The following is a 26138-nucleotide window of genomic DNA, read 5'->3' on the forward strand; positions in this document are numbered from 1 at the left end:
GTTGGGGGAGGAGGGGGTGAAGGCAAGGAGAGAGGGTTATATTCAGAAATGAAGGTGACGTAAAAACAAAATACAGCAAGATGAAGTTTCACCAACGATCTGTCACATGGTGATCTCAGGTACTGAACACAGCTCGTGCAAGACTGCTTCCTAGACCTAAGAACCATGCCAGGAGCCAGCAAAATTCTTTCTATGCAGACAGCTTTCACCAGAAAATGGTTCTGTGGATGAAGAGCTGACAAAACCCACTGCCAAATGTCTTGCAGGGCATAGCCATGGCATAGGAGAGAGCATCCAGAGAAAGTCTGCCATTTGGACAGTAAACAAGGAGTTCAGATGCTGAAACCTCTGGCAGGAAATTGACCCAGCATCCTGGATCTGAGCATTTGGGCAGGAAGCTTTGGCACACAGTGGGGCAGTGGAGGGTGTGAAAGAGGCCAAAGGCACCTAAAAACATTGAGCCAGGTGACAGGGGCAGGGCCACAGGCTGGAGGGGCCTCATTCTCCCAAAGCTCCGTGGCAGCTGGCCACAAAGCCCAGGAAAGTCCTAGAGGCTGTTTCTGGCCAGCTTAGACGTGCTCTACAATTTGGCTGGCTCACGTGCTATGTACTCAGTTTCTTTAGGTACTAATGATGTCCTTTTGGGAAAACCTCCATCGCCCTCAGGTGTGCTACGATGAAGGATGAGGGCATCAGCACATAAGCCAGGTAAGAACTAGAACTCCAGGTGGGCTGGAGCTACAGAGCATGCCAGCAGCAGCAAGAGCAGTTGTGGGAAGGGAAAGGACCTGGCTGGGACAGAAAGTCAAGAAGAACAAGATGATCAGCAGCCCACGTTTCTGAAGAACCTTACACTTTACAGAGTGTTTTCCTCACAAGGATCCCACGAGGCAAGGAGAGAAAGCCCCAGGTCTGCCTCCAAAAGCCCGCCTCCTTTCTGCCTGGGCTTCATTTCTCTACAGGCCTGCTCCTAAGATTCTTGACTGCTGTTCCTACCGGGCCAAAGTTAGACACACTGGAGAAGAAAAATTACCCAGAATCTGGAATCCAAACAATCAATCATGAACAACTGGAATTTGGTCCCCACAGCCCAAAAGACAGCAATCATTAGAGTGACAATTGCCAACAAAATACTTTAAAGTTTGCAAAGTACTTTTTACATCGATTACCTCACTTAGGCCTCACAGCAACCCTTATTTTACAGATGAGAAAACTGAGGCTCAAGACATTAAGGGATATCATTGCCCTAATCACAAAGTTAGAAAGGTTTGTACTAAGTACCTTGGAGGCAAGGGGCCAGGAAGGGAGGGAGCAGATATCACTGCATATACTGCTTACGGCCGGGGACCACTGTGGCACAAAGACTTTGACTGGGGCCTGTCAACAGGAGAAAGGACTCAGTGGGTGGCCCAATTCAATGACTACCTGTTAAGGGCCTACTGTGTACAGAGGCCTGTGCTAGGACATGGCAGAGGTACAAAGCGCAGGTAGGACACTGCCCGCACCCACAGCTTGAAGGATGGTAAGCCACACCAACAGGGTTCTGTGCACTGAACAAGCGGGTTCCTTGACGCCCAAGGAGAGAATGCTGATAGCCATGAGGCCCTGGGGAAAGCTTCATGGCGGAGGCTTCACAGGAACTGAGCTTTAAAGGATGCACAGGGGCTCAACAGGCACAAAGGGGCAGAGAGGTCATGGAGAGCTGGGCAAACAATGTAAATAAAGGCTTGGTGGAGGGACAGCCTAGACTATGTTTAGAGGGCACAGAGGAGGACACTGCGGAGTAGATAAATCATTGGAGATAAACCTGGAAAGGCAGGGTAGTACCAGACCAGGGGCAGGGAACCCGTACCAGACCGTAATAAGCCTTGAATACCAGGGCAAGGAATCTGAACAATGTACACGGCTAGTGACAGAGAGCCACTGAAGATTCACCAGTGATAGAAGACTGATAAAGTTCCCAAAAACTGACATGACAGGAAGGTGAAGAAATGAAACCTCTTCCCAGTCAGCACAGGCCTGATGCGGGCCATCCGAGGGGTGGGGAGCAGTAGTCTACGTCATCTCTCATTTCACCCAGATGGGCCCAATTCAGCCAAGAGGATTCCTGCAGCCCCGAATCCTCGCTCGTCTCCTTACAGAAACCAAAGCTAGTCTCCATCTGTGTCAAACCTAATTCCTTCCCTCTTCTTGTCCCTTTGCTGAGAAGGCATGCCAATTAATAGTTATCTCAAACATCTTAGTCATCTTAGGAATTTTCTTTTTTTGACTCCAAGAGGAAGATGAACCAAAGAGAATTTTAAAAGCGTGGGAGAGTGACTGGGGGAGGAAGAGCGCCTTCAGCTGACATTTACAGCCAAATGCACAGTCATACTACACCCCAGCACTGGTTCACGAACACATATTTGGGAAAAATCTCTGGCTGAAAAATTCCTCTCTCCTGGCAGGCATGCACACCCAGGCACACATTGTACAAAATGCCAACCATCCACGTGGGGCACTAAGCCACACAAGCAGGAAGACCAGAGAGACCTTCATTTGCTCTCTTGTATTAGAAAGAACACCAGGGGCAGCTAGGTGGTGCAGTGGATAGAGCACCAGCCCTGAAGTCAGGAGGACCTGAGTTCAAATCCAGCCTCAGACCAAATACTTGATACTTACTAGCTGTGTGACCCTGGGCAAGTCACTTAACATCAATTGCCTAAAAATAAAAAATAAAATAAAAAATTTTAAAATTTAAAAAAAAGAAAGAACACCAGGCTTAGAGGCAGAAACATCTTTCTTGTGACGCTCCTAAGCTGTGTAACCCTGAGCCAAGGCCTATTACTGCTCTGAGTCTCAGTTTCCTCCTCTGCAAAATGGGGATAAGACTGGTATCTATCTTGCTCCACAAGGATATGCTTTCTAAGTCTTTAAGCCCTGTGGAAAATGGGCAGGATAGTGAGGGATCCAAGCTCTTCTCCTTGGCCCATTAATGGACACGCCAGAAAAGGCTGGCATGACTAACAAGCCTGTCTGCTGCTAAAGAAACCATCTGAGACTGAGGATGGCTCTGCCTTTCTTTCTCTCTTTGCCGAGGTTTACAAGGCGATCTTCAGCAGGCCCGACAGAAACTCAATGTGTGGGGGGTTCCAAAAGCATCTACCACCTCATCAAGAGAACCAAAGACAGCACAACATCCCCCAAGGAGGGGCATTTCCTCTACTCTGGAAAAAGAGCCTATTTTCACACAGCTCAGAGACCCAGGTTGGGGCCCTCCCCCTCCTCCTGACCAAGAAAGGCGTTTCCCTCAGGCAAAAACACAGCCTGGAAGCACTTCCTTCATCAAGCTTTTGGAACTGCAGCAATCATAGGAGCAAGGAAGGGATGGGGAGAAGCCTTGAGATGCAGGGAGAGGTCACCAGCAGGGTTGAATACCATGCAGGTAAATGACTGGTCTTTTGGCTCAATCCAGGCTTAGAGAACTCAGTCTGCAAGACTTTGGGGCCTGAGTTGGAGGTTTGTCTGCCCCCCCCCCAAAAGAAAACAAAACAAACAAAAAAAACCCATAGCAACGACAATAACAAAACCGTTGTTGGAAGATGATCTCATAGGCTGCTTCATGCTTCAGCTCATCCACCCCTGCGAGGCCCGAGCTAGGTCATTCACCTACCAGTAATCCTCCCCGAGCTAAAAGCCCCAGCACTAGGCATCCTCAAGGGCAGGGCTGAAGAGCCCAGCCTGACAAGCCCAGAGCATGCCACCTGCCCAGCGCCCTGCTCCCCGTGGCCAAAGGTGAAAGCAGCGAAGATGATGTGCCTGAAGGTCATTTGCATCCCAGCCAATCCAACCAATCAGCTTCAACTGCAGCCCCGTCAGCTCCTGGCAAAGCTCCGGGGTTTGCCCCCACGGCTCTCATAACGTTATAACGAGCAGTTACTGCTGACAAACAGGAGGCAGAGAACTGTCGGCATCCCAACCAACACCACCTTCATAGCCTGGGGGCGGGGAGGGAAGATCAGTGCTTTTCATTTCTCTGAATAATTTACCTACAGGCAGAAAGACACAGCCACACAGGGTAGCTGTCTCCACATACAAACCGGAACTAGCATCCCGCTCCAAAACCTCATGCTACAGAGAGTTGTCATGCTGCTTGAGTGAAAATGCCTCAGGAAGACCCCCACAGGCTCAAGTGAGCAAGCGTGACTTCATCTTCTAAAAGATCTGTCATTTCAACAGGACTAACCAGCATCACGGCCTTCCTGTCCGTGTTCTCCACGAGTAACCACCTGTTAAGAAATCCAGTGGATCCAGGGCTAGATTTAGAGTCAGGAAGACCTGAATTCAAATCTCACCTCCGATACTTTATAACTGATACAAGTCACAACTGGGCAAGCCATTTCTCTCAGCTTCAGTTTCCTCATTCTTAAAATGGGGGTAACAACAGCCTCTATCTCACCTGGTTGTCATGTGAAGACAGAGTTCTGCAGACTTTCAAGCACCATATAAATGCATGCTGTCCTGGTGAATTCTGTTATCTCCTGGAGGACAGTGCTATGGCGATGAGCCTCCCCACCCCCAAATACACTCACACAAAGCATCCTCAACTGGCAGGACCCTACTGGGGTCCTACTGAAAGTCCCAGCCAGCAAGACCCCAGAGTCATCTCCAGGGCAAGTCTCCATAGCAGAAGAAAGTGATACACACAGTAAATTATACTAACCATGTAAACAAAGGGAGACAGAGTGAGGCACAATGGAAAGCTGGCCTTGGAGCCAGGGAGACCCCAGTTCAAATCTGCCACTGACACCTACTAGCTGAGTGACCCTGGACAAATCACTTAACCTCTCAGTGATCCCCACAACTCTATTCCTGCACACACAAAAGTAGTTTACTCCTCTGGGACTTCCCTATAACAATGAGATCACAGCTCCAGGCCTGTCCCGAGGTAAACAAAACACCTATTTCCTACCAAAGTCAGTTGCATCTTCCAAAGGATCAGGCACTTCTATACCAGATTTGATCTTCCCAACCAACATGGTACAGTAGAAAGATCAAAATACGGGGGCTCAAGAGACCTGGATGTTGGTCTCTGTGCCTAATTCTTTACAGGACTTTCAGCCTTCAGTTTTCTCCTTTTGTAAAAGAGGGTCTTCCTGGCCTCACCTTCCATGTTCTATGAACAATACACAGCACAGGGACTGCTCCTGTTCTGCTAAAGTGATTAACTCCTTTGACTCCTGGAAACATAAACTCTTAAGAACAGTATCTCGAAAAATCTACATATAGTTCTGCTCTGCTCACTTCCCCCTGCATCAGTTCATACAAGTCTTCCTGGGTTTCACGAGAAAATGAGCTTGAATCATTAAAAGTAAATTATTATTCATGACAACAACTACCATTCACAATTCCACAGAACTTTTAGGATTGCAAAGCACTTTTCCTCACAATGATTTTATAGGACACAGAGAGAAAGTATTATCCCCATTTTATAGATGGGGAAAATAGGTTCTGAGAAAAAATTACTTGCCCTAGATGACAGAACTCCCAAGTGTCAAACCCAGGACATGAGCCCAGGCCTTCTGACTCTGTCACCAGAGTTCTTTCCACTCCATGAAGGTGGCTTTCCCCTGCCAAAGGGGAATTATAATTATTATAATCAGCATTATAATCACAAGACTATCTAGCTGCCCAACCCATGTGCTGTTGCTACCTTCTCTAAGAAGCCTTTCCTGATTCCCCCCTGCTGAAAGAGATCTCTCCTCCTTCAAATTCCCTACAGCATTTTGTCTACTGTTTTCCTCTGCCTCATCATACTTTCCCTCCTGAGAATAGCTCCGTTTACACAGTGGGCTTTAAAGTTAACAAAAGCACGGTCCTCAAGCCACATAAGAGACAAGAAGTGGAAGTACTCTGACCTCCTCTTCCAAAGAAGAAAACTGGGGATCCTCAACTCGTCCCTCTCTCTCGCCCCCCCCTACATTTTCATTTTCAAAGAGGACCAATGACATCAGGCCTTAATCACCGAATGGGTGTCGCCTCAGTCAAACTGAGACCTGAGAAAGAACTTAGCTTAAAAAGGCCAAGGTCTCCCACTGCATCCTGGGCCATCTCCAGCCATCCTGATCAATATCTTGCTACTGGACCCAGATGGCTCTGGAGGAGAAAGTGAGGCTGGTGACTTTACACAGCCTCCCCTCACTTAAATCCAATTCATTTGCAAGACATGGCATCACCTCCCTGATGTCATAATCCTCTTGCTCCTCTTAGGGAGCTGCAATTCAGGACTTTGTGGACTGGGAAAGACCTTAGAGCCCATCTAATCTAATTCTCTTTATACACATGGAGAAACTGACGGCCAGAGAGGGGAAACACCTCAACCAAAGTCACTCCACTGCTGCAACTAGAACTCGGGTCTTTGGGCCCGAAGTCCAAGGCACTTCCCACCCGACCACTGGTCTTCCACTGATCCCTTCTCTGCTCAGTTGCCCTAAATCTGTTAGTCCAGTTCTTTCTTCTTCTTTTTCACTTCAGTCTAAAAAGATAAATTTATCCTCCTTCATGCTTTCGCCAAAACATATGAAAGATCACCCTCTGTGACTCTTTGAGCCACAGCTTTCAACTTTCAACTCAAGCCACAGCAAGTCTTCAGCCAGGATGGGATGAATGCACAAGCCAGCACCCCAATCCATCCTTTCAGTAGTGAGTCCAGAGCAGAGGCTGGGGGACAGCGCTCTTCTCCTGGACTAGTGTCTCTCTAGTACACGGGTACAACCAAACAGAGTCCATTCCCTTCACAAGATAGCGGCCACCACCACCTAGCTGCAGTTTGCTCCCATCAGAAAGAGCCCCTGCCCAGTAACGTCTGCAATCACTCCTGCTAGGGATTGCAGAAACCACTGGTGGGAAAGAAGAGAAGTACTGACTTACGCTGTGAGTAGAGCAGGATTTGAAACTCCAGAAGGGCACAAGTGAAAAGCTGGAGAACATTCTCCACCCCAAGCAGTTCAAAGACCTCCCTGACAGGGAAGTCAAAAAGTGGCAGCTCACTGGTGCTCGGTCTCTGGCAGATAATGGGTCCATAGACCCCTGAGAACTTCAGGGACCTGCCTGGCGGGGGGAGGGGTACCTCGTAGAGAATGTTATAGATGTAGCTCTCGAGGGGTAGGGGCGGGGGCTGGGGTGACGTGACCGCCTGGTGAAGCTGCTCCAGCGCCCGCCTACACGCCTTCATGAAGGACATGGGTGCGATGAGGCAGATGCACTTGGAGACGTAAAGTGTGTCACGGCTGATGTCATACGAGTTAAAGCGCTGGAGCTTGGAGCCAGGGGCGCTGTCACAGCAGTCTTCAGGCCCGCCGCCACCACCGCCTCCCTCTCTGCCGTTGGCAGATGTGTGCAGCACGTCGTACTCCGCGTTGTGCATGTGGTACAGAGTCTGCATCGCGCTGCAGATCTGCTTGCTGGTCACCTCTTCGTAAAAGGTGAGGGCAAACCCAAATGTCCGGGAGCCATCCTCTCGCGTGATGATGAAAGCATGAAACTGGGGGCTCCTGGGGTCGGCCTGAGTCTTGAACGCCAGCCCTTTGGGCATACACAACTGCAAAAGAGAAAACAAGAGATGAGCAGGGAAAAGGCTGCACACCAGCTCCTGGCCTCGTCAGAACACCAGAAGCGCCGCCATCCACACCGCGACAGTCACATGCTTGCGCTATGCTCGGCACACCAGGGAGAGGAAGCAGAACTGTTAGGTAACCTTGGTGATTTGGTTCAGAGAGGGAAACCTAAAAGGGTTAACTAAAGCCACAAAACCTTTGCCCCCACCCCACACGGCCATGCCAACCCTTGCCTCTGCACTCAACAACAGACTTTCCATCAGTCATTTTTTGTAACTGCTCCTTTCTTACTCCTGGCTTCTCACTGGCCCACCTTATCTTCTGGGGCTTCTTCTGCACTTACTACCTACTGTGGACAAATCATTTCTCTCAGCCTCAGTTAATAAAGAAAAATACTCTGTAAGCCTTAAATCGGTGAAGAAACGTGAAGCACAACAATGATTATTATAGTTGGAAATCATGAAGTTAAAATAAGAGTGTTCTCCAAGACAATTACCTGCGAGGACGTCAGACTTGTGTGTGGAGCTCTGGGGGCTTTACGTCTCATGACCCTAAACCTCTCTGAAATCAGCACCAGAGAAATTTTCTAGATGTTTCCCAGAGATCTAGAGTCAATTTGTGTGTGAGTAGTTATGTATACATTATATATACAGTGAGTCATATGAATGGGTGCCCTTGGCTGAGGTTTATTATGTCAACAAACATTTATTAAGCATCAGCTGTGTGCAAGACACTATGCTTGGCCCTGGAGGACAAATAAAGATGGCGGGAAAGAATGAGAAGGGCGGGAATGAGACACGCACTCAAATGACACACAGAGAATGTAGTAAGGGCAAAGCAGAAGTCTGGACAAAGTGTACAAGAAATAGGAGAATGGCTGCTGCTGTCTGTACTTGATTCTCGAAGAGGACCATGACATCAGGGACACGATGCCATGACACACAAGGGAACTAGACTGAAGTGAAGAAGGGCTGTGCCAAGTCAACAGCCTTACTTTTTCCTCTGGAGCATATCTGGGTCCAGCGGCCAGCTACGGAGCAGGACAATTGGAGATAGCCCGGGATAAGGATGGAGCAGCTAGGTGGTGCAATGCATAGAGTACTGGTCCTGGAATCAGGAGGACCTGAGTTCAAATCCTACACTCGACACGTACCAGCTGTGTGACCATGGGGCAAGTCATTTAACCTCAACTGCCTCGCAAAAAAGTCTGGGAAGGCGCTGATGTGTAGAAGAGCAGCAACCTCAATCAGCTAAAATGCTTATTTTCTAATCCTTATCATCATCGTCTGAACAACATTTAAGCCCTGATTAATAAAAGGTTTCAGAGACCAAGGCTGCACTCTTCTTGGGTGGCCCCAAAGAAGACAGCCATCGTTTTAAAACAACCACATCAACTCTCGGCCTCAGCATCACTCTACGTTGGGCTGTGCTCTAGCTGTGAAAGATTTACAGACCATGCCTTCTGACCCGAAATGCTTGGAGGGAAATGCTCTCTCCTGGGCCTCACCTCTTCACCTCCAACTCCCTCCACCCTCCGCTTGGAAAACAAGAATAAACTGATGAAGGAAAACAAATGCAGAGCCCCATTATAACCGGGCTTTTCATTCTGTATCTACTTAAGCATAAATCCAGAGAGGAGAAATCTAATCTGAAATGGTTAGACAATAATAAGGAACTGTTCAAGTCAGTAAAAGGATACACTATGTGCTAAAAAAAAAAAAGAAGAAGAATGGCTGCACAAAACATGGTGCATGGACGTAACAGAATATTACTGGGCTGTAGGGACACTGGGAAGCACAGGAAGACTTCTATGAACTGAGGCAGAGGGAAGGAAGCAGAGCCAGGAAACATACACAGAGACAACAACAATTTAAATACAAAGACAATCACCACAAAACAACTGAAACAAAGATAAAGAACAAGCCTGACTCAAAAAAAGGGATATGAGAAGACTCCTCTCCTGGTTCCTTTGCAGAGGTGGGGGTCCACAGGTATGGAATACTGCATATAAAACTACATTTTTTTGTCAATGCATTGAAAAGTTTTAATGATTTTCTCTTATTCCTCATATTTTTTTTAAATGTTTCTTTGTTATAGAAGATGGCTATGGGGTGTGTAGGAGGGAATGGGAGAGATACAAGGAAAATCGAGGTGATATAAAAACAAAAGCTATCAATAAAAATCGATTATCTTAAAAAGAAATATGAGAAGAGGAGAGGAGGCCACTTTTGTCTGGGAGGATCAAGGAAGGCTTCATAGAGGAAGTGGCACTTAAGCTCTACATATTTGTGCGTACACATATATGAATACGAATGTACTCATCTATGTGTGTATGTACGTCACATATACGTGCATATGTGCTGAACAAAAAGCCTAGATAAGCACCTCCCTGGATATACGGCCCTTGGAAGAATCTCTGCAGAGAGAACCAGAAAGGTTCCCCTGCTAGGGAGCTGGCCTGCCATTCATCCACATGTATCTCAGAGGCACATTGTGAGAGATGCCACAGGCCCTTGGGGGGTCTCTGGCAACAAACACCCTATCAAGGTCCACAGATTCAGCCTCAGGCTGTGCAGCCTGAAGCTCTTTTATGATGTCATCTTTCAAACTGAGAGGCTGCTTTAAAACGAACAAAACAAAAAAACTGAGCCTCCCCCCCACCCCACCCCCCCAGCCTCCTGACCCAGCTCTAGGACCTGGGACCCCAAACCACGTTCTGTACACCATGAAGCCTGCATCCTCCGCATGGCTGAACAGCTGACATCATTCCCTGTGGCCTCCAGAGCGTGTCCTGATCCTCTGCCGCACGCTACCACCACACACCTGGCCATCCTCGTAAACTCAGCCTCCCTTTCATTAAACACATCCGTCTTCTGTGGAGCTTGCTTCATACCACCTCAGGCTTCCCCGTCTCTCTATCTGCCAACAGCAGCATATAAATCCCCCTAAGCAGGAAGGAATGAGAACACATCCCTCCTGTGGAGGAGGCCCCGCTGCCCTTCCTCCCCCAAACAGCTATGGCTCCAGTGGAGCAATGGTTTGTTGAAAACCTCCCTAAAGACGCAAGGGAGGGAGCCGGGAAACCCTATCTCCCTCCTCCTCCCCCACCAGAGGCCAGCAGAATATTTGTCTCCTTCACAAGCTACAAAATACTGCAAACAGATCACATGAGGGGACAAGATGACATTCTCACACAGCCTTTGGAAGGGAGCAGGCAGACAGACATAGAAACAAGGGCGAGAGACAAAAAGAAGTGACAGCCAAACCAGAGGGGGGCTTGGGCCATCCTGCTGTCTGTTCCTGAGTTAATTCTGTATAAAGCAAAAAGACAACAACAGTCTTGGGAGGAGGAAAATGCTTCTCTCTCCTCTCTAAGAAAGGGACCTTGGGTGACTAATGAGCACCCAGACTTGATGGCTGACTCCTCCCCTTTTCAACCCCGCAAGATGACAATTATGAGCCTTCTCAAGGCACACAGCACAGGCTGTTCTGGAAAATATAATGCCATGAATTACTCTCTGTCCCCTCTGTCCCCAAAGGCCTAGAATTTGGCCATCCAGAGCCTCTGTGCATCCTGGACAGATATGACCTTGGTATCTAAAAGAGCCCCGCACAGGAGTCCTAGACGTTCAGGCTGGATCCCGGATCTGCTGCCCATCAGTCGTATAATCTGGGGCAGGTTGTTGATGAACATACATCTCTAAGCCTCAGTTTCCTCAACTGTGAAACAGAGGTCATACTCTCTTGCACAACCTACCTCCCAGGGCTATTTGATGAACCAGAGTCATAATACAGCTGAAGGACGGGTCTGCAGTTTAAACTCTCAGACAGCAACCCCAAAAAACTCGGAGGGTGACAGACTTGCCCAGGGTCACACAACCAGAATGTTTCAGAGCTCTCCATCCATTAGGTCACACTGGCTGTTGTGCTGATTCAAACATCTGATGGCAGTATTACGTATCAGCCTTGAAATGCCATCCAGAGTGTTGATAAGGCTAAGATCTCCATTTCAGCTGCTCCGTGATACACCAGACAAGGAGAAGGGGAGAAGAATCCCCACGTGAGCTTAGCTTCACCTGATCTAGACTTAGGAAGGGTCATGATCCACCTCCAAACATCAGAAAAGCCAACATTTGGAGGACTGCATGATTTCTGGTTAGCCCAGAGAACAGTGCTGAGAGAAGCAGCGATACAGCGGGTCTATGACCCTTAAATTTTTTTTTTTTAGTAAGTGAATTTCAGTATCATTGGTTTCTTTTGTAATCTTTGGTATTTTGTTTTATACATTTAAAAACATGATTCTGAGGAGAGTAAACAGGCTTCATCAGACTGCCCAATGGATCCAGGACACAAAAAGCAAAAAAACAAAAACAAAAACAAAAACAAAAAACAAACCCTGGTGTAAATAAAAGGCTGATTTCAGCTCAATAGAGGGAGGAACTTTTATATGCTCATGGACTTAGGAAGAACCTTGGAGGTCATCCAGTCCAGGCTCCTTACCTTTTACAGATGAGGAAACTGAGGCCCACAGAGGGGGAATGACTTTCTCAAAGTCACAAGATAGAGGTAGCCTGGCCAAGTGGCACAGCCAGGATTCTAACCTGGGGCCTGACCCTAAATCCAGCGCTCTCCCCACTGCTCTATGGCACTATGGGAGCAGCACAACAAGAGAATGAGTAAGGAGTTTGAATTGTAAGGTAATGAGTTACCCATCAGTACAAGTGTTCATGAAGAAGTGAGGTGACCCCCACCTGTAGGGGACATTATAGAATGGATTGTCCATTAGGCAGGGAGTTGCCTCTTAGAGTCCCAGAATCCATGCTGGACATCATTTCCTACGTCAGTGTCTGTGTCCTGTTCTGTTTCCCCCTACCCTCCACTAGTCTGTGAGATCCATCAGAGCACGGACTAAATTCTGTGTCTCCCCCAGGGCCTAACACAGGTATGCCTAACACATGGGAGGCACTCACTGGATGTTATCGAGATCCACAGGTAGATCATCTGATACTGTATTCTGGTTTTGGTCTGGACCTATGATTGCAGCAGTGTAGAGAACTCCCTCCACTGACACACAGTAGCAAGTACTCTGTTGTTTGTGGTCATGAGAGGGAATAAGACTTGCCCAAGGTCCTACAGCCAGTAGATGTCACTGAGGCAAGACTTGAACTTAGGTCCTCCTGACTCCAGGGCCAGCCCTCTAATCATCTGGCCAAGCTACCTCTCAAAGCACTACAATTGTTTGCAGAATGTATCTGTGTCAACAAGTGTCGACCATCAGCAGTTATGGTCTGTGGTCAAAACAACATGGAGACATTTAGATGGCTTGGGTCTCTCCTCCAATTACTAAAATGAGATCAGCTTTCACTATTTCTCATCACTCCGCCTTTGACCAGAGCCTCCATAGCTCTCCATGCTCAGTACTCACCATTCCCACCGCATCTTGGTCAAAAGGATTCCACTCTACATTCTCAGGGTATCGGGCAAGAACCTTAGATTTGAATGTGCGTCTCAGGGGTGTCTGCTCAAAATTTTCTCCTGGGGGAAAAGGGAAAAAAAAAAAAGGATGGTGAAAATGTCTTGAGAAATTCATTCAGGGCCACCAGTGGCCAGATGTGTGCTGCCCAGCCAAACACAGGAAGGAAGGCAGGAAGGTTAGTGGGCCAACATGGAGCTAAGAACAGGAGAGCAGCAAGGTGATTAGGGCAGCGAGAGGAAACGGAAATGTTTTAGCAGTGGTTATGTAGGACACCATTATCTATCTGTCTGTGCTTTTCTTTACAGTGAGACCATTAACACAAACCTAGTAAATAATTTTTTTTTTTGGTGTGGAGGGGGTGGGGATGACAGAGAATAGTTATGAGAATGAAGGGAAACCCAACCCCCAAGGAATCGAAGTTGCCTGAAGCTGGTTCAGGTTTGTTTGGTATTCTACTGGTGACATGGCAAAACAATAAATTGTTTTGCATTCTAAATGCAATCTGCATTTCTAACATCTCTGAAAAGCACAAAGAGACAAAAAAGATACAAGTTATAGAAAAACAGGTTTTAGGTGTGCTGTCTTTTTTTTTTTTAATAAGCAAATCAAATGAGGCATCTTGTCAATTCAAAACGTGAAATCCCATGAATTTCTCTCTTTTGTCTCCCCCTCCCCACTCAGGTTAGAGGCTTTTAAAACTTAAATATTAATATGTAAATACAGAAACAGAGGAAAGAGTATAAAAGCACCCGCCACCTAGAGAGAGGCTAATGATTCCCAGAGGAGCTATAAAGTTAAAAGGTCAAAGGGCACAGGACATCACAGAGGGCCACCTAGAAGAACCACCAGAAAGCTCTGGTCATTCTGGGCTGAGTCGGTTTTTACCTTCTGCTGTACTGGCAATGAAAGGGCTGGTGCCATCCCTGGCTTTAGAAGCCTGTACGTACTGGCATAAAGCTATGTGACAAATGAAACAACAGAACGTTACAAGAGAATGTAGGGATGAAGGGGTGCACGTTGTACCTGGGCCTCACAGCAATCCCTCCCCATCCGGAGACCCGCAGGACAGATGCTCCCTTGCTGACCCAGGAGCCTGGCCTCCCCCTCCGATCACACACACCATCCACATGGAGGGAAGTGAGGAGGACTCAGCAGGTAGGTAAGAGCACAGCAGACCAGGGAAATCAACAGATGCCCAGGGAGAAAGAGGGGGAAACATGAACCGAGACCAGGAGGTAATACACCGGAAGCCAGGAGTGAGGCAAAGGAAGTCTCAGGCCTCAGAGCACAGCCTTGGCCTGATGTGGCACTGCTCCAAATAGGCCTTTTACGAGCTGCCCGCTTGCCTTTTGGAGAGATGGGGAGTATCCCACTGGGCAGAAGCTGCCACAGACTTGAGACGGCAGATCGATGGAAGGTATCCTAGGCTAACACCCTCCTTCTGACACTTCACTCTAGCCTGCACGTGGCCCTGGGCTCTCAAAGGCAACACCAGAAGAGTCTAAGTTTCATCACGTCCTCTCAAACTAAAAAGACTGAGTACAGGCCCAAGGAGAAACACCAAGCTCTGCGTCGGTGGCTTGGAAACCCAGCCTGGTTAGCTAAACACAGACTGGCAAAAGTCAGAGCCCCTCAGGGAAGGAGACTTTTTTTTCAGCCACACACATTTTATTTGCAACTCCCAAAACCATCCACTAAGACTCAGAGGGAACATCTATCTACACTGTTGAAATCATGGAACCCTGAGGTTCTGAAGTAAGACATCTCACCACCAAAGGAACCTGGACAAAGGCAGAGACCCTCTGTAACAAAGACATAACCGTTACCCAGAAGGAAAGCCAGACCTGAGCAATCCCAGAGACACCACTATGCTGCAGACATCCCCCCGGGGAAACTGAGTTCACAAAAGCCAGCAGATGCCTAGTCCAGATACCAACAATGCTTGTAGTGGGGAAGATCTGCTTTTACTGAACCCAAACACTTCCCTCTGTTTCCCCTTATTCTGCCCTCTATGAAGATGGAAAATAAACATCTCCATCCTTCTCTGACTTCTAATATCACAGAACCAAAGGCTTCCATCACTCACTATGACCCCCAGACCAACTTCCATAACTCCAACTGCTTTTTTATTCTTTTTCCTTCTGCTTGAGTTCTTCTGAAATCTCCCACTTCAGGAAATTTCATGCCTCAAAATAAACTTGGTAATCTTCACTGCAGAGGATGGGCAAAATGAGCACACAGCTGCTGACAACTGTGGTAACAATGGTGCCAAATTACAGCAAAACCAAGAGCGGGAATCAGCCGGGGTTATGTGGGGCCTGGAGAGCACAGCCCTGGGCTTCACCTGCAACAGGCCCACCCCAGGGGGCCCTGGCTGGCCAGCCTGCAGGGGGTGCTACCTCTGGGGGAGTCAGGAGAGAGTCCAAGGGGACAGCAGCATGGACTAGTTATCAAAACACATTTTAAATTGCTTTGATTTTGAGAGAGGGCAGTGTATGTGCATGTGTGTGCATGCATGTGTGTGAGAGAGAGAGAGAGAGAGTGTGTGTGTGTGTGTGTGTGTGTGTGTGTGTGTGTGTGTGTGAGAGAGAGAGAGAGAGAGAGAGAGAGATTGAAGAGTGAAATTAAGGAAGAGAACAATACCTTCATATCCCCAAACAAGTAACAGGATTTGGGGTGAGGGGATGTTGGTAATAATTTTGTTTTTATCAAAACTTAGTTCAATTTTTAAAAAAGACATTAAGAAAGGCAACTCTCTAAGTCAGTGAACCGCTAAGCAGGTGCTCATCTATACTGACAGAAAGAAGAAGTTCCCCGACCACTGAAATCACAGGTCTGGTCCCCTCAAAAATGCAAATACTGTATCTCCTAAGCACAGGTGCTAGGAGCTACCACCTTTGGGCATAGTGAGAGCAGAAGAACAATTTTTATTTCAACACTTAACAGGAGCATCTATCCTGATGCTCCCAAAGAGTTAATTCTGGTTTTGCCACTTCCTAACCAACCACTCCAGCGGTCCAGAGGAGCGATCCAATCCCCACTTCTCTCCTTTCCTCTCACCTCCCAGCCTTTACTGAACACAACTATACCCATATGGCAGAGAAGAGCTGGACAGGAGAGAGGACCGGGCTTCTCTACTTGAATAAGCTGACCCAGAATGGAGGAGATAAGGTCAACAGGCCACTAGAGAAGCACTAATGGCAAGGGCAGGGAAAAAGAGATGTGGAAACTGGGGAAAACCCAGAGTACATCAATCAAGTGGGCAGTTCAATTCCAGGCAGATGAAGAAATCAGAACAATGCCTAGAGACAGGAGGAAAGTTAAAGTGGGTATTTCAAAGGCCAAGTCTGAGGAACACCAACCAATTATGGTTCCAGTAACTGTAAGAGGGGTTTTGACCTAAGACTGAAAGTCTATGTACCTGGGGTCACCTAGTTATTTATGGAGCTGAGACAGCTAAGGGGTGAAGTGGAGAGAGCATTAGGGCTAGATCAGGAAGACCTATGGGGGCAGCTAGGTGGCACAGTGGATGGAGCACTGGCCCTGGATTTAGAAGGACTTGAGTTCAAATCCGGCCTCAGACACATAACACTTAATAGCTGTGTGACCTTGGGCAAGTCCCTTAACCCTCATTGCCCAACCCCCCCCAAAAAAAATAGATCAGGAAGACCAGAATTAATTTGGCCTCAGATGCTTACTAGCTGTGACCCTGGACAAGTCACTTAAACTTTCTCAGCTTGTTTCCTCATCTGTAAAATGGGGACAAATAGCATCTACTCCACAGGAATGTTGTGAGGGTCAAATGAGATAATCTGTGTAAAACCTTGAAGTGCTACAGGTATGTAGCACTTTAATAATCACTATTATTATTATGTGAGTAATATGGGTGCTCCCTGACCAAGACCACAGCCCCTCTGGGCCACATTGCACAGACACGACTTCTGGGGACAGAGGTGACAGCTCCTTCCTTCATGCCAAAGGAGACTGTGTCATGTGTTACTTTGGGCATAAACAGTCATCCCCAGCCAGCCAGCTCTCCATTGATGGAAAGTAGATTGCCGTACAAGAGAGAGCATTACACTTCAGAGACCATGTCACCACCACCTCCCATTTTACAAAGAAGGAAACTGAGGCCCAGAAGAAGGAAGTGATTTGGCCAAGGTCCCGCAGGTAGGAATGGGAACTACAATACATCTGAGCTCATCTCCTAGCTCCACGCTGGGTCCTCGAGGCACTCCCCACCAACTCTGGGCCCCATGTTTGTCACCGATTAACTAGAGCACTGGGCAAAACGGTTGCCTTCTCTTGGCCTCAGTTTCTCCCTCTGGAAAAATCAAGAGCCTGGGCAACATGGTCTCAAAAGTCCCTCTAAGCCCTGTCAATCCTAAACTCCAAGATCCCTTCGGGCTCTGATGACCTTTTTTCTGTATTCTTAAGGTTCCTCCCAACTCTAACATCTCATCTTCTAAGGCCCTTCCAGCTCTGACAGTGGACGTTCCACGTTGTAAAGCCCCTCCCACCTCTGGAGTTCTACATTCTACATCCTGAGGCCCCTCCCACCTCTGACACTGTCTGTTCTGTGTTCTATGCTCCTCACAGCTCTGACAGGTACGTTCTATGTCCTGAGGCCCCTCCCACCTCTCACACTGTCTGTTCTGTGTTCTGTGCTCCTCACAGCTCTGACAGGTACGTTCTATGTCCTGAGACCCCTCCCACCTCTCACACTGTCTGTTCTGTGTTCTATGATCCTCACAGCTCTGACAGGTACGTTCTATGTCCTGAGACCCCTCCCACCTCTCACACTGTCTGTTCTGTGTTCTATGCTCCTCACAGCTCTGACAGGTACGTTCTATGTCCTGAGGCCCCTCCCACCTCTCACACTGTCTGTTCTGTTCTATGCTCCTCACAGCTCTGACAGGTACGTTCTACGTCCTGAAGCCCCTCCCACCTCTGACAGTCTATAATACTGGCAGTGTATGAATGGATAAGCCTGACCACCCAGATCTAAGAGGACAGACCCTCTGGTTCTGGTAGAAATAGAATCTGTAAGGTGCACTGCGTCTGCCATCATCCAGCAGGCCATGACACACGGCCGCAGTTTTTAACATTTACTGGTTGGTTGCATCTGGAAAAAGAAACGAACTAAGAGAAAGAAGTCTAAACCAGCCAAGCTCTGGAAGGCCTCAGAGACCCGCAGAGATAGCATGACACATAATGACATCCCACACACCTCCACCACTGTACAAGGATGGATGCTAAAACACCCTCAGAACGTACAGAAATTTCTTACAAACCAACAGACAAAGTCAACACGAAGAAACATAATCACTTTCATTCAGGAGATGATGTTAAAGTTTTACAAAGTACACAGGTACAGGCTGATACAGGACAGAGGCATTTTTATTCTAACTGGCAAACTGGAGTGTGTCCAGAAGAAAATGACTAGGATGGTGAGGAGACTGGAGACCAGGCCATACAAGGATCTGTGAGAGAAAGTGCATGTTTATCCTAGAGAAGAAAAGACTTACGAGGTAACGTCACCCCTGGCTGAGTATTTTTTTATGAAGGCCTATCAGGTTGAAAAGAAACCAGCCTGGTCCTGTTCTGGTCCTAGAAAAGGGGGGTGCGGTGTTGGGGAAGCTGCAGCCTCAAGGCCACACGTGGCCCCCTGAGTCCTCAAGTGCGGCCCTTCGACTGAATCCAAACTTCACACACAGAAGGTTGGATTCAGTCAAAGGGCTACACTTGAGGACCTAGAGGCAACAGGTTCCCCACTCCTGTACTACAGGGTTAGCAGATTTCAACTCAATGAATGGAAAAATTTTCGTAACAATTAGGGCTGCCCCAAAATAGAATGGGTGATTTCAAGAGATAGTGGGTTCCCTGGGTCATAAGTAAGCATTTTAGCAAGTTATCACCAGGGTTAAATAGCACAAAGAACAAAGATTCCAAGAGACTGGTACAAGGCCACCGCTAGGAGGCTCAGGAAGGAGACCCGGGCAGAACACAGAAGTCCACTACCTGCAGCTTCCTATTGCAACTAATTAGTTTTATTAAATCAACATTAAGCTCTGTTTCGGCCCTGATAAAAGACTATAACTATTATCAACACCCTCTAAATTCAGTAACCCTGAGGAAGAGGCCTGATGGCTCTGCCCTAGTTACAGCTCCATGAATTCTCCGCAACTAAAGGTCTTCACATGGAGCAGATCCTGTCTGATATGTATTGGACTGCATGACATTTCAGCTCTAACGTTCTGTGAGGAAAATAGATATTTCTGTTCCTAACTCTAAAGTTGCTATAATCCAGGTTTACCCATTAAAGTACAGCAATGGAACTGTGAATACTAAAACATCTACATCTTTGCTCCTGATTTAGAAGGTTAATCAATCCTAAAGCAAAGACAGTAGTTTATGGCCCCAGTAAACCCCTCTTGGGGAAGCCCCTGGATCCCTAGAGCTTAACTGAAAGCTCTCTCCTCAAACCCACAGGTGCCTACTCTAAATTCAACTCAAGGACAGAATAACTGGGGGGGTGTCCTGACTCATCCCCTCCAGCGGGATTTACATAACTGTGTTCTTCTTTGTGGGAATCACGCTCTACTTCTGTTACCGGAATCCCTCTCAGGGGGAAAAACAAGGGGGAGGGAGGGGTGGAAAGGGCATTCATAACAAAACACCAGCTACAGATCAAGACGGACCACGTCTGGATCTGGCCTCCAAGTCAGGTCTGCCACTTCATCCACTATAAAACCGAAGTCACAGTGACTGACCAGAGCAAGGGACCCCAACGGGTGATGAAGCTTTATCTGTAGGTCTCCATGGTGACAGTGCCCATAAATATACTTCTGAGACAGCAGGGCAGAGAGAAGTGGTGGCCCATGGTCTCCCCTGGCTTGGCCATTGACTCAGGGCAGGGAAAGGTATTTGTCAAGGCTTTGAAGAAATGAAAAATTAATTTTCCTGCAGAATTTAATTTCTACAAGGGAAGGGATTCCTTCATTTCCGTCTTTGTAGCCCATGTGGCTAGCATGGTGCTCAACACCCAATACTCAACAAATGCTCCTCCCCCAAAAGGCTAGGAGACCTCTGGGATTCCTCTAAATAATCCACAAACCCCTTCACACTCTTCCCTGTTCCTTGAGCTTTATTTAGAAGGCTACAGAAAACCCAGTCAATGCTGCAAAAAGATGAAAATGGTGTCATGATTTATAAACATTAAAATCAGGAATACTAACTTCTTGTTCTGTGGACCTTAAAATACTACACATCGTGAAGAGGAGCCACTGCTGCTGCTGAGGGAGACCACCACGGGATTAGGAGAAAAAGAGCTGGATTCGAATTCCCGAAGATCAGGCTTCAAGTTCTAAGATACCCCCCTGAGGAAGGCAGTCACTTTGACCTCTGTGATCTCATCTATAAAATGGGGTTAATGAGAAGTGACCCACATCTCTCACAGAGCTGCTGTGAGGGCCACATTTGAAACTCCACCTACCTGAAATAAAGCTCTTACTAGGATACATACAGTGCTCTGTATTTACCAAAACATTTTTATGCCTCTTATCAGATCTGGTCATAGCAGCTCGGGTTTCTGGATTTTAGGGTTTTACAAAGTTCTTTCCTCAAAAACACCCTGTGAGTTAAATTAGGGTTTGCATTATTGCCCCCATTTCATAGATCAAGAAACTGAGGTTCAGAGAGGGGAAGGGATTTGGCCAAGGTTACCTAGCTGAGACCTGGGACCACCAATCTCGTGATTTCTGAGCTTCTCTGGGACACTCCATCAATTCAGGAATAGAGATTCTTTTTTTTTTTTTGTAATTGGGGTTAAGTGACTTGCCCAGGGTCACACAGTTATTAAGTGTCAAGTGTTTGGTCTGAGGCCGCATTTGAACTCAGGTCCTCCTGACCTCAGGACCAGTGCTCTATCCACTGTGCCACCTAGCTACCCCTAAGGAACAGATATTCTTAACCTGGAGTCCGTGAACTTGATTTTGTCATCTTTTGATACCTGTATTTCAATATAATTGGTTCCCTTTCCCATCCTCTATATCTTATTTTATGCACTTAAAAACAGGATTCTGAGAAGGGGTGCCTCCATAGGCTTCAGCAGACACTGCCCAGAAAAGGCTAAGAACCCCCACGGCAGAGTGGGAAGCAGCCCACAGGCTACCAGCAGGCACACACCTGTTTGTTTCACCTTTGCATGGCCAGGGTCCAGCTCAGGGCCTCATGCACAATGACTCCTAACTAAGCATCTCTGGAGTTAAATTGGGAACAAGAACATCCAGCATCACGGACGCTCCCAGACGGCAGGGGCTGATTCCTTGCTCTCACTCCATTCCTGGCACACACAAGAAGCACCTATGGTCAGATGTGCAAGCAGCAGCAGCAGCCCCAGAAGAAGCTCCCAGGCCCCTGGTCACAAAGGGGCCCTCAGGTAACAACAGCCCTCAAAAGATGGCTGGGGCTCCACATCTCTCCTCTGGCCTCAGGCCACAAGGGCTCATTGTCTTCCCCAGAGCCTGCCACATTAAGATTTAACCAGTCACCAGTGTCCCCACATCCCGGGCTGTCTGCATATCCAAAGACAAGCCTCAGAGATCATGCCTGAGGGAGGAGGAGGACCCCAACCTAACAAAGCCCAAGGTAATTTGGAAGCCTCATCAATCAGATCAGACTGTTAGAGCTGGAAGGGACTCAGTTTACCTCAATAAGCATGAATTAGTGTCTAGCACACGCCAGGCACCGTGTGAAGTACTAAGGGGTGCACATGCACAAAAAAGAGAATTTGATATTTCTACTAGGATCTTAAAGACCATCATGGCCAACCCTCCTCATTTTACACAGGCGCTTAAGAGGCTGCAGCTGTTGTCCAAGGAGAGGCCCCAAGAGGTGACCTACTCATGGATCCCATGGCTGCTAAGCCTCAGGCTCTCAAAACTGGGGACTCACAGAGGCACTGAAAATGGCATTTTTTTTCTTCCCAGACCAGCTGCTGCAACAGAGTGGATCAGCTGTGGCTGCAGTGGACATGTCCAAAGGGACAAGCACAGCCTTTCTCCTTCCCTACCTCCTCTCCACTCTGGAAGCCCTGGAGATCAGGGCAGGATGAAAATAAAGGTGGTTCCCCCTGTAAGGCATGAGCCCCCAGGTGCCTCCATTCTTTATACAGCCCTGCCTGGAGATGATCAAAGCCCAACCAGTGACCGCTGCAAAGCACAGTCTAGGCAAGGAGCATCCACGTGTCCTGGGGACCCACTAGTAATAATAATAATAACAATGATAGCTAACATTTATAGAGTGCTTCCTATGTGCCAGACACACAGGGTTTTACAACTATTATCTCATTTGATCTTCATAACAACCCTGGGAGGTAGGTGCTATTATTATGCCCATTTTATAGATGAGAAAGCTAAGACAAACAGAGGTGAAGTGACTTGCCCAGGGTCACATAGCTAGTAAGTGTCTGAGGCCACAATTGAACTAAGGTCTTTCTGACTCTAGACCCAGTGCTCTATCCACCGAGGCACCTAGCTGGCCCAGAAGAAGGAAGCAACAGTCCTTCCTATGCCCCTTCTCTTGCTCAAGGATGTGAGAGAAACAGCCCCCACCCATGGCTGGAGTTCTACCAGTAAGGCTTCAGCCTCTATTGGGAAAACAAAGACCCCAAGCATAAGCATTTATTAGCTACCTACAGTGTACGAAGCACTGTGCTAGGACAGGAAGGAGGAACAGTTTAGGTAAGACTCGGTGCCTAACTCCATAGAACTTCCAGTCCAGTGGAAGGAAAAACTCCAATATGGGTAACTACAATGCACACCACTCCTAAGGCAAGTACACTGCGGAGGCCCAGAATTAAGTCCAAAAGGAGGTCAAGGGGAAATGTGGTGAGAAGGAATCCAGGAAGGCTTCCTGTAGGAGATGGAAATGAAACTGGGCTTTAAAGGATGGAGACAGATCTAACAGGGCAAAAGCAGGAGGAAGTATTTCAGGAAGAGGGGCCAGTGGGAATAACATCAAGGGAATAGCAAAGTCAGTCCCAGGTGTGTTCTAGAGGCAGGGGACTGTTTAATTCAGCCAGCGCAAAGTCACTGAAAGGAATATAAGAGAATGTGAGGAAAGTAGAGAGGGCATTAGATGCACCAGAATGCCCAGTGGAAGGAGCCCCTGAAGACTTCTTAACAGACACACAGCCAGCGCACAATCTCCATCTATATTTATGTAGAAGCTAGGATGATTGGAAGGGGGAAAGAGGAGGAACTGGGGCACTGTGGTTTGGGGATGGGTGGTACAGGGAGCAGGGGCCTAGCTCCAGGCAAAATCAGGTGATAGCCAACGTGTCAGAGCCCACGGTCCAGGGCAGGAATCTGAATTCTGTGGGGAGGCCCAGGACGGCTGGAGTTCAGCAGCCTGACTTGGAGAGGGCCTACCACAGCAGCCCAGCTCCAGGAGAAAGAATGAAGAAGAGGGGCCTGAGGACCAGGAGGTTTGGTCATCAGCGAGAATCAAGTGCAGGCCTAAACCACGCTTTCTTCGGGACACCAGGGAGGCCTAGACAATTAACAACAAAAACTCCTGCCCCCAATCTGATACCTTTAAAAACAAACAAACAAAACAGCACTTCTATCAAGAACAACAACTCCAAAATCCTCACAAAGGGAATAAGAAAATGACCAGGCAGGCATCGACTTGCTACGGAGAAGGTCCTAGCCAGGCTCCCATCTGCTAAGGGCCCAGTAGTAAGGCTTCCTTTCTTCCTGTGTCCCCACAGTCTACTGCAATATAAACTTTGCTTGCATGGGACTCATGGGGAGGTCACAAGGGTCTCAGAAAACAGAGTTTCACCTTTCGGGGCCAGCTGATCAGGTATCAGATCAGCCGTGGTTCACTTATCAGTCATAGTTGAAGAAGAAAGATCAGTTCCCAATAAGCAAAGAAAAGGGCTCCTGGGGAAAGAGATGTGAACCATTAACTCAGAATGACTTCAGAAGGCCATTTCCCCTCTCTGGTACTCAGTTTACCCACCTGTAAAATGGGAAGATGATTTCTCTGGTCTCTGCCAGCTCTGATATTTTATGGCCCCTTATGACTCAAACATTCCACGGCTTGAAGAAGCCACCGTGTAGTCTATTTGGCCTAACACAAAGGGCCCCAGGCTGACAGTCACAACCCCTGGGAAATAGCTCTGTCTCCGCTGAGCAGCCATTACCTTTCGCTTACGCAACAGGTGGGCCGTGGAACTACACAGGCATGCCGCCGTGTAGATCTGGGGCTTAGTGAGCAGACAGCTGGATCTGGAGTCCAGAATATCTGAGTTCACATCCTGCCTCGGACACTCACCACTCACATAACCTTGAAAAAGATACTTTACCTCTCTCAGACTCAGTGTCCTGATATGTAAAATGGGGGATAATAATAGCACCTATTTCGTGGGGCTTTTGTGAGGATCAAATGAGGTAACAGATATAAAGATACCTTCCAGAACCTGAATTATATATTATATAATTATATTCTACAAATGTTAGCTATTATAACCCTTCAACCTCAAGACTCTACACTATCTTCCCAAATTCCTTTTCCCCTCCCTTTACCTCCAAGGGCCAAAATTTTAACACAAGCAAGGACATGGGGGAAGATTTCTTGCTCACCCAACCCACCAGATGGAAAACCTCCTCAATAACAGGGTCCCTGAGGAGGGCAAAAGGGGCAGGAAAGGGCCTCATGGCCATGCCATATGAGGTACTGAGGATGTCCAGCCCAGAGAAGAGATCAGAGGGACATGATAAAAGTCTTCAAGTGAACAGAAGGCAGACCAGCAGGGATTCTGGGCAAGCAGGACAACCCGGAAAGTGACATGTTGAACTGATTATATGTTTGAAAAGAAACTCAAACTGTACAAAATATCCACGGTTTCCCAAACAAATCTCTTTCTTCTGTTCTACCAGGCATTTAGAAATGTTCGTTTTATCTGGCATTGAGTTCAAAATAAAAATAATTCATAAAAAAAAGTCAATGAAAAAAAAAAGTAAACATGACGGAAAAGTCCAAAGAAATCCAAGAGTGTAACTGGTGGAAAATGGGAGCCATTTCCATTAATAGAATGGAGCCATAGTAGAGATAATTAATACAAAAGAGTCTCGGACGACCTCCAAATCATCGGAACATATGATTATATGATGCGTATAGTCATACTGTATAACTGCATACTATGCAATTAACATACCCAAATAGATTTGTGATCTCATCTGTTTGAATGCTTGACACTTGATGGAAATTACAACCTATCCACGCCTAAAAAAAAAATAATGTCTTCAGGTATTTAAAGGACCATCTCATAAATATGGGATTGGACTTCTGCTTGGCCTCCAAGGGGAGAAGCAGGACTAACAAGACACAGAAGTTACAGAGAGGCAAATTCTGGCCTGATGTTAAAGGAAAACTTCCAAGAAGTAGAGCCATCTCAAGGTGTCCTGGGCTGCCCTGGAAGCAGCTAGCTCCCTTTACTGGTGGAAGGTCTGTAAGTGAAGGCAGGATGACCATTGGCTGGGGATGCTCTAGGACCAGCAGATTCCTGGTTAGACACAGGGTGCCCAAAGAGGGCTCTGAGGTCCCTTCCAGCTAGGACATTCTTTGGGACACAAAAGAGGGAAGTCTCTATGTCCATTATTAAAGGATAAAGTTTCTATATGTTGGAAATCTGTCTTTAAAAAAAAAAGGCAGGGGTGTTTTTTTTGTAGTTTTAAATTCATTACAGATTAATTATTTTTTAAAAAATTCTAATCTTGGGTCTATGGAAGATTTAAGCTTTTATAGCCTGTATTTGGGCTATAGACAGATAGGATGGTAGAAAGAACACTGAGTTTGGAAGACAAAAAACCTTGGAGCTCAAAAGGTAGCTCTGACACTACTTTTGTGACCTTGGACAAATCCCTTTAATTCTCTGGGCTTCAGCTGGCTCCACTTTTAAAATGAGAGGCCTGCATCTGAACGATCTTTACCCCTTTCCCCCCACTCCTCACCATGTCAGGCCCTCTAATGCCTTTCCACCACCCCAAGATGCCCTA

General features: G+C 47.3%; 1 protein-coding gene across 2 annotated transcripts in view; it reads right to left on the reverse strand.

Moving 5' to 3' along the window:
• The window catches only part of DENND5A (DENN domain containing 5A), a 96884-nt gene that overhangs the window by 45687 nt on the left and 25059 nt on the right, over window positions 1–26138 (reverse strand). Inside the window, exons 2-4 of one of the 2 annotated variants that reach the window (XM_021001902.2) lie at window positions 13957–14028; window positions 13021–13130; window positions 6910–7579 (exon numbers count right to left, since the gene is read on the reverse strand). In XM_021001902.2, the coding sequence (XP_020857561.1) occupies window positions 6910–7579; window positions 13021–13130; window positions 13957–14028 (852 nt within the window). The remainder of the gene's footprint in view (window positions 1–6909; window positions 7580–13020; window positions 13131–13956; window positions 14029–26138) is intronic. The other variant, XM_021001903.2, reaches the window with a different exon arrangement.

Source organism: Phascolarctos cinereus, unplaced genomic scaffold (genome assembly GCF_003287225.1).
Source record: "Phascolarctos cinereus isolate Bilbo 61053 unplaced genomic scaffold, phaCin_HiC Scaffold_9;HRSCAF=440, whole genome shotgun sequence".
In the NCBI taxonomy this organism is placed as follows: domain Eukaryota; kingdom Metazoa; phylum Chordata; class Mammalia; order Diprotodontia; family Phascolarctidae; genus Phascolarctos; species Phascolarctos cinereus.